At 44.3% G+C, this 14,424-nt stretch overlaps 1 protein-coding gene across 6 annotated transcripts in view; it reads left to right on the plus strand.

Annotated features, from left to right (window-relative positions):
• LOC114633202 (low affinity immunoglobulin gamma Fc region receptor II-like) overlaps positions 1 to 10,747 on the plus strand; it is a 16,050-nt gene extending 5,303 nt beyond the window's left edge. Inside the window, exons 2-8 of one of the 6 annotated variants that reach the window (XM_028781814.1) lie at positions 448 to 468; positions 1,809 to 2,063; positions 3,366 to 3,620; positions 4,254 to 4,376; positions 6,120 to 6,260; positions 8,131 to 8,168; positions 8,263 to 10,747. In XM_028781814.1, coding sequence (XP_028637647.1) covers positions 448 to 468; positions 1,809 to 2,063; positions 3,366 to 3,620; positions 4,254 to 4,376; positions 6,120 to 6,260; positions 8,131 to 8,168; positions 8,263 to 8,349 — 920 coding nt within the window. In that variant the 3' untranslated portion in view covers positions 8,350 to 10,747. Of the gene's footprint in view, positions 1 to 447; positions 469 to 1,805; positions 2,064 to 3,365; positions 3,621 to 4,253; positions 4,377 to 6,119; positions 6,261 to 8,130; positions 8,169 to 8,262 lie in introns of all 6 variants that reach the window. The other 5 variants (XM_028781813.1, XM_028781815.1, XM_028781816.1 and 2 more) reach the window with 5 other exon arrangements.
• Positions 10,748 to 14,424: the final 3,677 nt, after the last annotated feature.

Raw genomic sequence — 14,424 nt, forward strand, 5'->3', positions numbered from 1 at the left:
TATATATATATATGGTGTGTGTTGTTCATGGGGAAATTCTAAAGACATATATACATATATACCAAGGCAACAGTATTTTGTCATGAGTATTTTCTATTTTTCAACAAAGATTATGAATTATCCACATGACCTGTAATCCCTCCCCATGAAAGAAAAACCCTACTCCCAGGATGGACCTTGGCAAAATCTGATGTACTAAGCCCACCAATCCTATGTAAACTTCAACAAGGACTTTAGCAGTCAAAGATGTTCAGCCCTTGAAAGTGTCAGAACACAAATGTTAAGGAGAAGGGGCTTAATTATTTCTGAAAGTATGCTTCATCCAGGAAGTCCCAGGAAAGGGCCATGGCATGAGAATTGGGTTGTGAGATGAGCTGGGGCTCTGGGTATGGGCAGGCATGTCTCAGTGCAGAAGGCCCTGGCTGATGCTTGCTTCCTTTCTTACAGATCTTGTTGCTGGGACTCAAGGTAAGTCCTCTTTTTATACCTCCTCAGTCTCCTCTGGGTCACCACCTCTTCACTCAATGGTCTGTCTGTCTGGAGCTGCTCTGAATGTATTAGCAACCAAACTCAGTATCAGGTCAGGACCAGGAAAGGACCATTGTTCCCAGAAGATACCCTGCCATTCTTCTTTCCTCTGTCTGGGGAGGAAGATGGTCAGAAGCCATGCCTAGCTAGTATAGTAACTCTTCTAGTTCTTTTAGAGTGAGATGTGACCAGTTATCACAAACTGTCCTTGTTCTCAACTGCTTTTCACTCTCCAAGTAAAATTGAGAGCTCTTAATAGGTTGATCTCAAAGAAGCTGAGAGTGAAAGCCAGAGCCTGGGACGGTGGAGGAGGGATAGGGATGAAGATGGTGGAGGAGGGGTAGGAATGAAGACGGTGGAGGAGGGGTAGGGATGAAGACAGAGTGGTTAATGGCACAGAGGCAGACTTAGATATGAGGTGTAAGTTCTAATGCACTGTAGCAAGAAGGGTGTCTTAGTTGGGGTGTCTGTTTCTGTGTGGAGGCCCCATGATCACAGCAACATTTCATAGGGGGGTTGCTTACAGTTTCAGAGGTTCAGTCCATTATCATCATGGCAGGAAGCATGTCAGCCTGCAGGCAGATGTGGTACTGGAGTAGCTGAGAGTTCTATAACTCGATCTGCAGGCAGCAGGAAAAGAGAGTGACACTAGGCCTGGCTTGAGCATCTGAAACTTCAAAGCCCAACCCAGTGACCCACTTCCTCCAAAAAGGCCACACCTACTCCAGCAAGGTCACACCTCTTAGTAGTGCCACTCCCTGAGTCAGTTGGGGCCATTCACTCAAACCATCACAAAGACCGTTTTCCAAATGAGATTCCCTCCTTTCAGATGACTCTGATTTGTGTGTCGAGTTGACATAAGACTGGCCAGGACAGAACTCCATGCCCTGTTCTCCTGATGTAGAGATCCATCTCCATGCAAGTGGGGTAGGGGACAAGTGGCAGGAGGGAGGGAGAAGAGAAATGTAAATAAATCTTAGTGAGAGATACTTCTGGGATGTCTCCTTTGCCCCTCCCATCTTCTCTCTTGCTTTACCCTGCTGAGGATCAATTGCATTCCCTGTGAGTTCCCTGGGACTCACTGGATGGAATAAGTAGAAGAATTCAATGGAAGACGCTTCCTGGGTCTGATGTCCGCCCCCCCACCCCGTCCGTCCGTTCCCCCCCTCCCACGTGCCCTCAGTAGGAATGCTGGTGCCTTTTCAGCTGAAACTCAGGGCCTGCTTAGGCTCGTGGGTCTTCCGTGCCTCATACTGCCTGCTCTCTCCAAAACTCAGCAGATCTTCCAAAGTCTGTGGTGAAACTTGAGCCCCCATGGATCCAGGTGCTCAAGGAAGACCTTGTGACACTGACGTGCGAAGGGACCCACAACCCTGGGAACTCTTCTACCCAGTGGTTCCACAACGGGAGCCTCATCTGGAGTCAGGTCCAAGCCAGCTACAAGTTTAAGGCCACATTCAATGACAGTGGAGAATATCGGTGCCAAACGGAGCAGACGGGCCTCAGCGACCCTGTACATCTGGGAGTGATCTCTGGTTAGTCAAGGCTGGCCCGGGGAGGAGCTGGGATACCAAGAAGTTGGGAGGTGGAGTGGAGTGGATCTGCTTACTGCAAAGTTTGCAGGAAAAGGGGCGGACTGGTTTCTGGGAAGCATCACAGAGAGCTGCTTGAAGGGCTTTTTGTCCACTCGTTTCCTCTTCTGCCAGCCCTTGTGTTTAGCGTGCATGTGGAGGGCATGCAAATTCCTGAGAAATCCGTGTGAACAGTAGTTTGTTGTGGTAGTCCTGATTGAGCAAGAGAGTTCAAGGACACAGGGAGCTGAATATGACAGAAAAGGGAAGTCTCTATTTCATAGAAACCCTTCTATTTCATGACACCCAGAAAAATGCCAGTAGTCCACAACTGAATCCAAGCCCAGGGAAAAGCTGTCTATACAAATCTGACTGATGTATTTAACCTTGAGTTTGGCGTTCTTATCTGCTCAGCTGAGGGTGCTGAGGCCTCTCCCCTGGAGGTTCTGGGGAGCACGGACATTTTCTTACCTCTCGCCCTTGCAGTTCCAGTGGGTTCTTGACTCGTTTTCTTCCAACAGCTTGTGGGCACTTGACATGAAAAGCTATGTCTCGTCAACCTTCATATTTGCAGTATCCGAAACAGGACAGGGCTTATTAAATCTATGCTGAGCAGATCAATGACTTTTACAAGGCTCCTGGCAAAAAAGTAGGTTTCCCCTCCAGAAGAACAACCAAGTGACCACGTCAGCATTTGCTACCTCATTCTTTACTTAGTTCCCTCCTATCACCCAGTCTCAGATTTCCTCAATATTATGCCCACAGCGAGCTAATGATTTGCCCCACACCCTGCTGGACTGTGGTTCCACATTTATTACTATTCATTAGAGAAACTGACATTTTTGGAGGCTCAAGATGATCTACCATCTTTCAAACAGAAGACTCTATTATATCTGCTTCATACTTGTCTCCTCAGGTACACTGAATTCTGTCATCTTTCCTGCCAGGGAGGGAAGGATTACATCCCCATTTCTTTTGTTCACCCTTTTCTCAAGAAGGGAAGGGGAACATGCATTTATCTTGGATACCCTTTGTGCATCATGAACTGCTTACTGTAGCTGCAAAATCTAACCATACCCATTTCACAGATGAGGAAAGCGAGGCCCAGAGGCCTTAACTTTCTTGGCCAAGATTGGAGAGTTCCCAAATGAGTGGAACATCAAGACTGCCTGATGTCAAACTAAAGTTCTCTCCCTTCATATATCATATCCCACTTGGAAGAGTGACCTGGCCCTCCTAGTGCTATGGTCTTTTTGTGTCTTTCAGACTGGCTGCTGCTCCAGACCCCTCAGCTGGTGTTTCTGGAAGGGGAACCCATCATGCTGAGGTGCCACAGCTGGAAGAACATACAGCTCAACAGGATCTTGTTCTTCCAGAATGAAAAGCCTGTGAGGTTTTATCATCATGGTACTAACTTCTCTATCCCAAAAGCCAACCACAGTCACACTGGGGACTACTACTGCCAAGGAAGTCTAGGAAAGGTCCGGCACTCCTCCAAGCCGGTCACCATCACTGTCCAAGGTATGTGGACTCTGTCAAGACGTTGGAAAAGGAGAAGAGGAGATAAACAGAGGCTAAAGTTATATAGCTCCACATGGAGATCTAGGAGTGCCATAGCAGCAACGCTGGGCTTGGAGGCAAAGAGGAGAGCTGTGAGTGATGGCCGAGTGATGGCCGAGTGATGGCTGAGTGGTGGCCGAGTTCCTCACTTGCAGGTGGTGGGTGACAAGACTTTTGGGAAGCGGAGCCTTGTTGTTGGTACATAGGTTCTTTAAGCTCCTAGACACTCTTAAGAGCTGAAGTTTAACTTCTTGTCTCTCATGTAACACCTATTCATTCTGGAAGGCATATCATGTTCTAGACAGTGGTGATACCACCAACCCCGTGAGGCTTCAGATCCATCCTCCCCACTAACTCTGAGGGCTGTCCCTTCTGTTACCACACTGTTGCCAGTGTACCTTCATTAGTTTGGTGGAAACACTTGGTTCGTGGGGAGGCACAAGTCTGTTCACTAAACCTATGCTTATAAGGTTTCAGGGAAATGTCTTACACTTATGAGTGACCAGACACAGCAACTGGGCGTGGCATTGGAGGAGGGATGGATTCACAGAGAATTCAGTACTTAATACCTGTCATCATATCTGTCTTCTCCAGACCCCAAGTCCAGCAGGCCTTTGCCGATATTGACAATTGTAGCTGCTGTCACTGGAATTGCTGTAGCAGCCATTGTTATTATCCTGGTATCCTTGATCTATCTCAAGAAAAAGCAGGTTCCAGGTTGGTGGCTCTCTTTGGTCCCTCTTATTGTCAGTTCCTACTTAGCTGGGGCAGCTAGGCGTTAGAGACTTATTTGCTTTTGATATTGCCCCACCCTATTCACTCACCTACTTACAAATTCATCTGTTAAGCAAGACTTGAACAAACTCAATGATGTGCCATGAACTGTGCTAGACACTGTAGGCACTGGGTTCCATTTCTACCCCAGCTAGCTCTGAGCATTGTGGGGAATAGCAGATGTACCAGTGGATACTCATAAGAAGGGATTTGAGCAATGTTAAAGACATGGTTGTGACCTGAGGGTCAGAGCACATTCCTGTCATCCCAGGACAGTAAGACAGAAGAACTAAACTCTGAAGCCATGGTCGGTGAGGCGATCCAGCCGGTGCAAATGCTTGAAGTTCAAGCCCTGTGATCTTAGTTCAATCTCTGGTATCCAAGTTAAGGTGGAGAGAGGGAACTGATCCTACAAAGGTGTCCTCTGACCTTCGTAGATGGGCTATGGTATTTGAAACCAGCCTGTGCCACACAGCAAGACTGTATCTAAAGTATAAAAAAGAGAGGCAACTCTGTAACTTCCTCCCAGTTATTCCACCTTGACAAGCACTTAACACATGAGATGTTAATGGACATCTCAGATCTAAACGGTGGCAGTCAGCCTGGCTAGGACAGTTAGAGAAGGTTTCACTGGGGAGCCAGTATGATGTTGTGATTGAAATACACACGGGGGACCAGATTGCTGTGGTCCAAATCTCAGCTCATCTATAATGTCAACCTGTGGGCCTCAGTTTCCTGGTCTGGAAAATGAAGATCACTATGGGCCCCACCTTACAGGAATATCAGGACAATGAATAAGGCCAAAGCCTTTGTACTAGAGCCTCAAAGACGGCAAAGGACACATACAAAGGGGTTGGAGCAATGACTCAGCTGTTAAGAACACTGACTGTTCCTCCAAAGGAACCAGGTTCAGTTCCCAGTACCCACGTGGCAGGTGGTAACTGTCTGTAGCTCTGGCTCTAAGGGATCTGACAACCTTGCATAGACATACATGCAGGAAAAACACAGATTCCCATAAAATGAAAATGAATTATTAAAAAAGGAATACGTAAGTATAAGCTGTTACTACTGTGGAGAGAAGGGTGATGTCCCTGGGGTAGGCATCAGCTGGGCAAAGTAGAAGAGCATTCTAGAAGCTGTGGCCAAAGTGTGAAAATGAGGAATGTTGTAGGCAGGTCAAAGGAAGCCACTGAGAAAGGGAAAATACTTCTACTAACTAATCCCTAATACCTCAAACACACTTCACATTGGTTCATAGGGATTCAGTTATGGATGTTAAGTAAATATTAAAATATACAGAGAGAAAAATTACACTGTTTTCGTTGAGGCAGGGTCTCACTTTGTAGCCCTAACTGGTCTGGAGTTCACTGTATAGACCAGGCTATCCTCAAACTCAGAGATCTTCTTGCCTTTGTCTCCTGAGTGCTGGGATTAAAGGTGTGCTCCATCACACCAGCCAAAAGATAACACCTTTAAAGGGCTGGAGAAACCCAGGAAGAATGCAGTGGAGAGTTTTATGCCACACTCCCTGGTGTCCTCTTTGGTTAGTCACTGTGGGGAAAAGAAATGATGCCAGCGTGAGGGAAGGTCTTTGTTCCTTTTAACTCTGTTCTGACCCTGGCCCTTGATCCTGATGTCTCAGGACTCACCCCGTAATCCTACTAACTTCCTGCGTGCCCCTCCTAGCTCTCCCAGGAAACCCTGATCACAGGGAAAAGGGAGAAACCTTTCCTGAGGAACCAGGTGAGTACACGGTGCCCTCTGGGGGCTCAGCGCCTGTCAGCCCAGGGCCTCCATCAGGACTGGAGCCAACAAGCAGCAGGTCATGTAAGTTCAGTGGGAGTGCAGGAGAGGGGCGAGCTGTGGGAGACAGCTGGGACTCAAATCTCTTGGTCAGTTCTGAGTCTAACCCTTGGACCTAAGGAGGGTCTCACTAGAGATGAGAAGAGGAGTGTTGATTTCAGAGAGAAGAGGGTGGGCGGTGACTAAACTAGTCAAACAAGGAATCTGGACACATTTCCAGTTCTGGACAGCAAAGGGATTTGCATCTTTTGGGGGAGATGAGGCACAGTTCCAAAGGATAGGGTTAGCAGTTGTATGACAGAAGTCAATAGGATTAAAGGGGCAGGGGAGCCTAAGACCAAAAGAGGTCCGAGGTAACCCTAGAGATCTTTTCAGGAATGTATCTCTGTGTATGTAGAGGCAGGCAGGCATAGCACAGCCCAACCTTTAGTAACAGAATGAGAGATTTGAGTTGAGGAAATTCTAGGGGATTACAGCTACTCCTAGGATATACTCTGAGGGCACACTGTGGCTCTAATGCCCACTCAGGATAATAAAATATTGGCCTGACCCTTCCACCATGATATAAGTACATCTAGAGTAGGTCACTCCCCATATTGGGGAAGGAATAAGTGTGTGGATGAGTGGTTTAGATGACCTCTGAACCCTTTTAAATAGTTCTGAGATTTGAAAGCCAGTGACCTTTCGACCCTGGTACAGGAGGAAGGATGTAGGAGTGGGAGTTGCCTGAGGCAGTTGCCTCATTGTAGTTAAAGACAGAGCATAAAGGTGATTGGAGTTCTCTCGAGGCTTCCATGACAGCAGAAATAGGCAGGAGAAAGAGTTCCGCGTGGATTCCACTTCAGGGAGCTGGGGTGTGACTCAGAGCTGAGCCAACAGGTATGAGAGCTTGAGCGAAATAGCATTCAGTTAGCTTGGCTTTGAACAAGGTCTGCGTTCTTCAGCCAGGCCCTGTGGCTCCGTGTCTAGGATCAAACTAGATCGACCAAAAAGATGTCTAGTCAGCTGGACTCCCTTTCTTGTCTGGCTTTGTCTACTCTGGTATACACACATTGACAGGGTGTTTGTTCAGCCTGGCACCGGGTTTCCCCTAAAGGAGTAGTAGTTAGCTGCTGGGATTGCTAAGAAGTGTATAAACTAAGAAGTATATAAAAGGAGGGCATTCTGAGTGCGTTTGTAGGGCAGAGTTTGGAACACGGAAAATAAGGCCTTGTGCTTGGGGAGCGGTGAAGAGACTGGAGACATTGTCTCAACCTCTTCCTTGTCTTCCCAAAATGGTGGTTTATAGACACTGGGGTTGCTTTTCTTACTGACAAAGGAAACTGTGGGCAAATATATAAGAGAATGTGGTGTTTGGGATATTAGAGTCTTTTTCTTCTCTCTCTCTTTCCCATCCTCCCTTTCTCTCCTCTCTCCTCTTCCTTTCTCCCTTTCCTCTTTCTTTTTCTTCTTTTTTTAATGTCATAGCATAGCTGGTTCTCCAGTGCTTTAGCAAGAATAAACTATACTTGTCCAGTGTGGAAACAGCTGTTTGTTTCTCTCCCTCTGAGAAGGCAAACATCTGGGCTTGATTTCACTCTGATCCAAACCCTTCCACCGTTCCCCAACCTCTCAGAGCCTCGAAGCTGCTTAGTCTGCCTCTAGGAAAGCTGAGCGACTTTCTGACAAGAATGTGGCATGTGGTTGTGTTTGTTTCCCTTTGCCAGCATTGCCAGCAGGGAAGGCTGGATTCCAAGATGGTGAGGGAAGGAGGCAGCGCTGCTTGGCCTGGGAGCCTGGGTTGGGGTGGGCAAGCCTTGTCTTTGCTCTGAGCGTTGGTTTTGCAGCCTCAATAGCAGCACAGCAGGCCCTCTTTCCAGCAGTGCCCAAGCTGACCGCTTATTTTCATCCACAGACAATCCTTCTGATCTCGAAGAAGCTGCCAAGACTGAGGTGAGTGAGCCCAGCCCTGTCCTGTCCCTGTCCCCATCCATCTGCCCACCATGACCTCTCCGCAGCTCTCATAGCCCATTTCTGCTTTCTCTAGGTTGAGAATACGATCACCTATTCACTTCTCAAGCATCCCGAAGCTCCGGACGAAGAAGCCGAGCCTGATTACCAGAACCACATTTAGTTTCCCTTGTGACTGGGAAAAGCAAACCAGAAAGGCCAGGATCTAGTGTCTCCTGGTCCAAGGGATGCTGTAGATATTAAAGAAAACATCCAGAGTCACTTATGTGAGTCCTGAAACCAACAGACACTACGATATTGGTTCCCAATGGTTGACTGTACTAATGACTTTCATAACTTACAGCTTCTCAACTCAAGACTCTCCTGCCATAGATCCACACATCCAATAAAATTAATCAACTTACTGTTGTTAAGAGACTGCAGCAACATGGGAACTGCTTATATTACATGCTAATGAGAACAATTAATGTTAGGATGCATAATCTCAGCAATGATAAACTGGACTTGTACCAACCTGTCAAATGTGATGCTTCTTTATAAGGAACTTCAATTTTTTAAATTTTTCTATAAAGCTCACATGTTACTTTTATAGTAAAATGTTGTAAGAACATCTTTCTATTTACTTTTTCAAGCTGCAATGATTGCAGTATAGACTGAGCTCTCTGGGGTTTGTTCGTCTTCTGCAAGAAGAATCTTGGGGAGATGGTTTAACTTTTCCCTGGGGAGACATAAGAATCGTGGCCCTCATGACAGACCAAAGTCATATGATTATACTCAAGACTAGTCTGGTGCACCAGTGAGTTTCTTCGGCTTATTTATAGAAACATGAGTTTGGGATTCCTTACAAGGGTGTGGAGGACATTGAAACAGCAGTCTTAGCACCGACGACAGTGTCTTTACAGTTACATAGATGGTGTTCCACCCCCTCTTTAGTTAGTCTTCCTCAAACTCCCAGTTCAGAAGCCTCTGTCTTTAGGCCTCCATGATGATGAGCCTTCAGACCTCCATGATGGTGAGCCTTTAGACCTCCATGATGGTGAGCCTTTAGGCCTCCATGATGGTGAGCCTTTAGGCCTCCATGATGGTGAGCCTTTAGGCCTCCATGATGGTGAGCCTTTAGACCTCCATGATGAGCCTTTAGGCCTCCATGATGATGAGTGTTTAGATCTCCATGATGATGAGCCTTTAGGCCTCCATGATGGTGAGCCTTTAGGCCTCCATGATGGTGAGTCTTTAGACCTCCATGATGATGAGTGTTTAGATCTCCATGATGATGAGCCTTTAGGCCTCCATGATGATGAACATGCACTACTATCCACCACCACACCTGGCCTGGTAGAAGTAGATAGGAGGTAGAGGAGAAGGCAGATGAGGGTTTGGAGTAGAGAGCCAGTGCCCTTCCCCTTCAAACTGATGATACTTCCAGTAAACTTGTCTTCTTGTTTCCACATTTCCTACTTCTCTTTTCCCCTATGACAAGCAGAATAATCACTTTGTTATGTAACAGGAGTTCGCAGGAAGTCAAACTTTGGATGAATGCCAGGGGTAGCTGAAGGATGACCTCGAACTCCTGATCTTCCTGCTTCTACCTCCTAATTGCTGAGATTAAAAGTCGGATCCTATTATATTTATATGTTCACAAAAATCACTCAGGCAGCTGTAACCACATAAGTTCAAAGTGTAGACATATAAAGGAGACAAAAGGAGAAATGCTCTGTTGTCCTCATTTTCCTTGATTCTGTGCTCTCTCTCTCTCGCTCTCTCTCAGTCTCTCTCTCTCTCTCTCTCTCTCTCTCTCTCTCTTTCTCCCTCTCTCTCTCTCTCAAATGAATAAACACTGTTGTAGGTGTTATATACATTCAGATTTCTTAATATATATTTGATATTGTTTTTAGGATGCTTATACATGAGACCATACATGTGATTATGTTGTAGAATTACTTTGGCTGGACCTTTCTGGATATCTGCCTAGCTTCAGGTTCATTGAAAGACACTATCTCAAAGGATTAAGCAGAGAGAGCTTGAGCAGGATACCAGATGTTTTCCTTTGACCCCTGCACAGCAGCACATAGGCACTCTACACATGTGTGCCTATAACACACACAAATAAAATAAATAATAATAATTTTAAAAACTCATTCCAGAATTTCTGCTTTGAACTCACTGATATCCAAGACATGGTTGCATGGAAACATTCTTGCATGGATCTTAGTTGTCCAATCCAAACACAGAGAACTAATAAGGCTATTTGACGTTAGGGAGATCACATCCGGAAACCCTTGCATTCCTAATATGCACCTTTAAGTGTGCCTCATGGAATCTAGCCAGTTCTTTCTCATATCCTCTTTACCAAGACCCCTCCTGACCACTACTCTTTGTTTTTATTTTCTCCATGGTACAGTGTAGATTATTACATATCTTCTTCTTTTATATAGTCTCATATATACTAAAATGTAAGCTCAAAACAGTCCCATGTTTTCCTTTTTCACTAATGTATTCCAGAGATCAGAACAATGCAATAGATTGTTGAATGAATTAATGAATAAAACTTGCCTCTCATAGTTTCTGAGTTATTTGATATTCTTGCATGCTGGTCAAGTGCTCTACCACCAAGCTACCTGGTGTTATTTGATGTTCTTACTACTGTGGCTTGGATTTGTCCCCCTGAAATCACATATTGGAAACAGTCACCAATGCAACAGAGGTGGGAGGTGGGGTCTGATAGGAAGTGACTAGCCCACAGGCAGGGAGTTAGTTCTGTGGGGATGGCTCCTTCTAAAAGGGTGAGTTTGCTATCATTTGGCTCTGTCTTCCCTTCCTGTTCCACTCTCCCGCTTCCTAACTCATGGAACGACACAGCAAGAAAATCTTTACCAGGTTCTGGTCCCTCAGTCTTGAACTTCTCAGCCTCCAGAACATATTAATAAAGAATCACCCCAAGTCCGTGGGGGTTTTGTCATCACAACCTGGAGAAGGCTTTCTGAATCTCAAGAGTTCAATAAAAATCTATCTTCCCTTGAAACCTTTCCAAATTTATCTAAAATTCTTAAGTGCTTTGGAAAAGATTTGAAGTCAAATAGATTTGGGAGTCCTTTTTGAATCTGGTGTAAGGTAAGCACCTAACTTAATCTTTCCCTGTCCTGAGGCGAGGTATACCTGTGTCATTCCTTGAGTAAATGACTGGAAATGGTCCTAATATCATTATCAACTCCTACCCACAGGTCACATCCATGTCCAGTCCTCGTCGGTTGCCTCGTTTTATCTGTTTTTTTTTTCCTGCCTCAGTAGCATATACTTTTATTATTATTATTATTATTATTATTCATAAGGTATTTTGATATGTAGAAATCTCTGTTTTCTCTCATTCACTTGTTTCAAGATTTTCTTGGCTGTCATTATGTTTCTCTTCTAGATGGACTTGAGAATTCCATAAACTATAGGGTACTGGGAGAGTTACATTGTCTATGTAAATTGCCTGGGTAAGGTTTGGTGTCTGTGTTATGCTGAGACCTCCCAAGTTATAGCTTCTTGCTTGTTTAGACAATAGACTTCTCTTATAACAGGACCTTTTAAAAATAGAATGTATTTATTTTTATTTTATGTGCATTTGTGTTTTGTCTTCATGTGCGTCTGTGTGAGGGTGTTGTATCCATGAAGTTACAGAGAATTGTGAGCTGCCATATGGGTGCTGGAAGTTGAACCTGGGCCCTTTGGAAGAGCAGCCAGTGCTCTTAACCGATGAGGCATCTCTCCAGCCCCGACACGGCCTCTTTTTGTCTGAGAGCTTAAACTGCCTTTTCCCCAACTTCATATCACTATTACTCTGATTAGAATTTTCTATACTTTTTGAAGACAATTTTGAAAAGGTGCATTTTTTTTCCTGGAAAATCACACATTTTATTAATTGGCATGCAGCCAGATGCTGCTTCCTCTCCAGATGCTGCTTCCTCTCTCTCTCTTTCTTTCTTTCTCTCTTTCTTTCTTTGTCAGGATCTCAGGTAGCTAAGGCTGACCTCACAATCCCTACATATAGCTGAGGATAGTCTTGCTCTTCCCATCCCCACCTCCTAAATGCTGGAATTAAAGGAGTGTACCAATTCCCAATTTGTGTGGTCCTTCAGCTCATACTCAGAGTTTCCTGCAAACAAATAGGTTTTTTTAATTTATTTTTTGACAATTTGTATGTTTATATTTATTCATGGACTCCTCCCCCATTCTTAGCTTTTTGGGTTGTCTTTTATCAGGATGACTTGGTTGGGAATAACAGGAAATTGTGATTAAAATTGGTTTAAACAATAAGGAAATCTATTATCTCCCATAGCAGAAAGTCCAGAGACAGAGAGTCTCCTTCCATCAGAATTCTGAGCCCCTCCCCCCTTTTTTTTCTGCAATACTCTGGCTACTGCCCTTGGGCTAGCAAGAACACATAGCAATTCTACATGTCATATCCTGGTATCTAGAAAAAGGAGGGGACTAATTATTTTCTGATACGTCTTTTGAAAGCAAGGACACTACTCTCAGAAGCCTTTGGTGATGTTCTTGTCATAGTGTATTAATCAGGATAGACCATTCTTAAAGCACTCATTTAAAAGAAGACGGAGGTGACCATCACATACTTAATCTTTTCAAAGAAGAGTGACTGTTGAGACCAAAACCCCTGACCGCTGTGTCTTTGTCCCTCCTAGATGTCTCACTAAAAGTTTACCTGGTTGATTTGTTTTGCTTTCTTTTTTTCTGTCTTGTGATAACTTTGGTTTATTAATCAAGTACTTTGCCTTTTGCTTGGTTTCAAGCAAGATATTTTCTACCTTATTTAGATTTATATGTTATATTACTTATTTCTAAATTTCTTGTTTTCAAACAAATTAATAAAAGGCTGTAACTTCTCCTTTACTGATATTTTGGCCATAAGCATTTGACTAAATTTGCATGTCTGAAAATGTTCTTTCTGAATAATTTATCATTTTAGCTTTATTTTCTTCCTTTTTAAGGCTTGCTTTGCTTATTTATTTATTTGTTTATTTATTTATTTATTTATTTAGTTAGTTTTGTCACCTTGACACAAGCCAGGGTCATCTGAAAAGAGGGAGCTGAAGAAATGCTTCCATCAGCTTGCCTGATGGCATTTTCTTGATGAGTGATTGGTATGAGCTGGCCCAGCACACTATGGGCGATGCCACCACTAGGCAGGTGGTCCTGGCTGTTTAAAGAAGCATGCTGAGCAAGGCAAGGGGAGCAAACAGTAAAAAGCACTCCTCCAAGGCTTCTGCTTCAGTGCCTGCCTTGAGTTTCTGCCCTGACTTCTGTTCATGTAATGAAGGGATTGTAAGCTGTAATGACCCTTTTCCTTTCCAAGTTGTGTTTAGTTATGGTATTTTAGGACAGCAAAGAAATCAAGACTGCGTGTGTGTGTGTGTGTGTGTGTGTGTGTGTGTACATATGTTGTACCCACAGAGCCTGAAGCTGGAGTTACATGAGATTGTGAGTTGTCCTGTGAGCACTGGGGATTGAACCCAGGCTCTCTGAAAGAGCAGCAAGTGTTCATCTCCAGCTCTTTTATTTTCTTCTTAACCATAGCTTTATTTATAAGCATTAGTTGTGTCTGGTTTGAGAACTATTTTTTTGATTGCCTGCTTTTATTACACAATAGCCAGGAAACATAGCCTGTCTGGTTTTTCTGCATGAATATCTGTAAGTACATGAGTGAAGATGACAAGGCTGATATTTGAGAAATACATGACATTTTGCAGTACTCCCACCTAATTTGAGTTGCACCACAATGCAGGCAGATCACAAGACACTTCTGACTTCCTTCTTTCCCCACATCCCCTCAGTCCTGAACCTCATGTGGAATCCTCTTCAACTCCTTCAACTGTGTCTTCTGAGAATTTGACTTCCATATTTCCAAGCAATATACTGTTGTGTTTTTTTCAATATTAATCTAACCCATTTGGTTTCCTGCTGCCGAGCTTGGGGGCTGATCTTGTTCTATTGTGCTTATTGGCTTCCCGTTTTCCTATCAGATGCTTTCATGTAGCCTGTCACAGTTTGATGATCACTGTCTATTCTAGAGACACTTGTCTGATTACATTTCCTTTCTTGAACAATCTTCTTCCCTCCAGAGATAGCCAAGGCTTGTTTTTTTTTTTTTTGTTTTTTGTTTTGTTTTGTTTTTGCTTGTTTGTTTGTTTTTCGAGACAGGGTTTCTCTGTGTAGCCCTGGCTGTCCTGGAACTCAC

The sequence above is a fragment of the Grammomys surdaster genome, unplaced genomic scaffold, assembly GCF_004785775.1.
Source record: "Grammomys surdaster isolate TR1022 unplaced genomic scaffold, NIH_TR_1.0 554, whole genome shotgun sequence".
Taxonomy (NCBI): Eukaryota; Metazoa; Chordata; class Mammalia; order Rodentia; family Muridae; genus Grammomys; species Grammomys surdaster.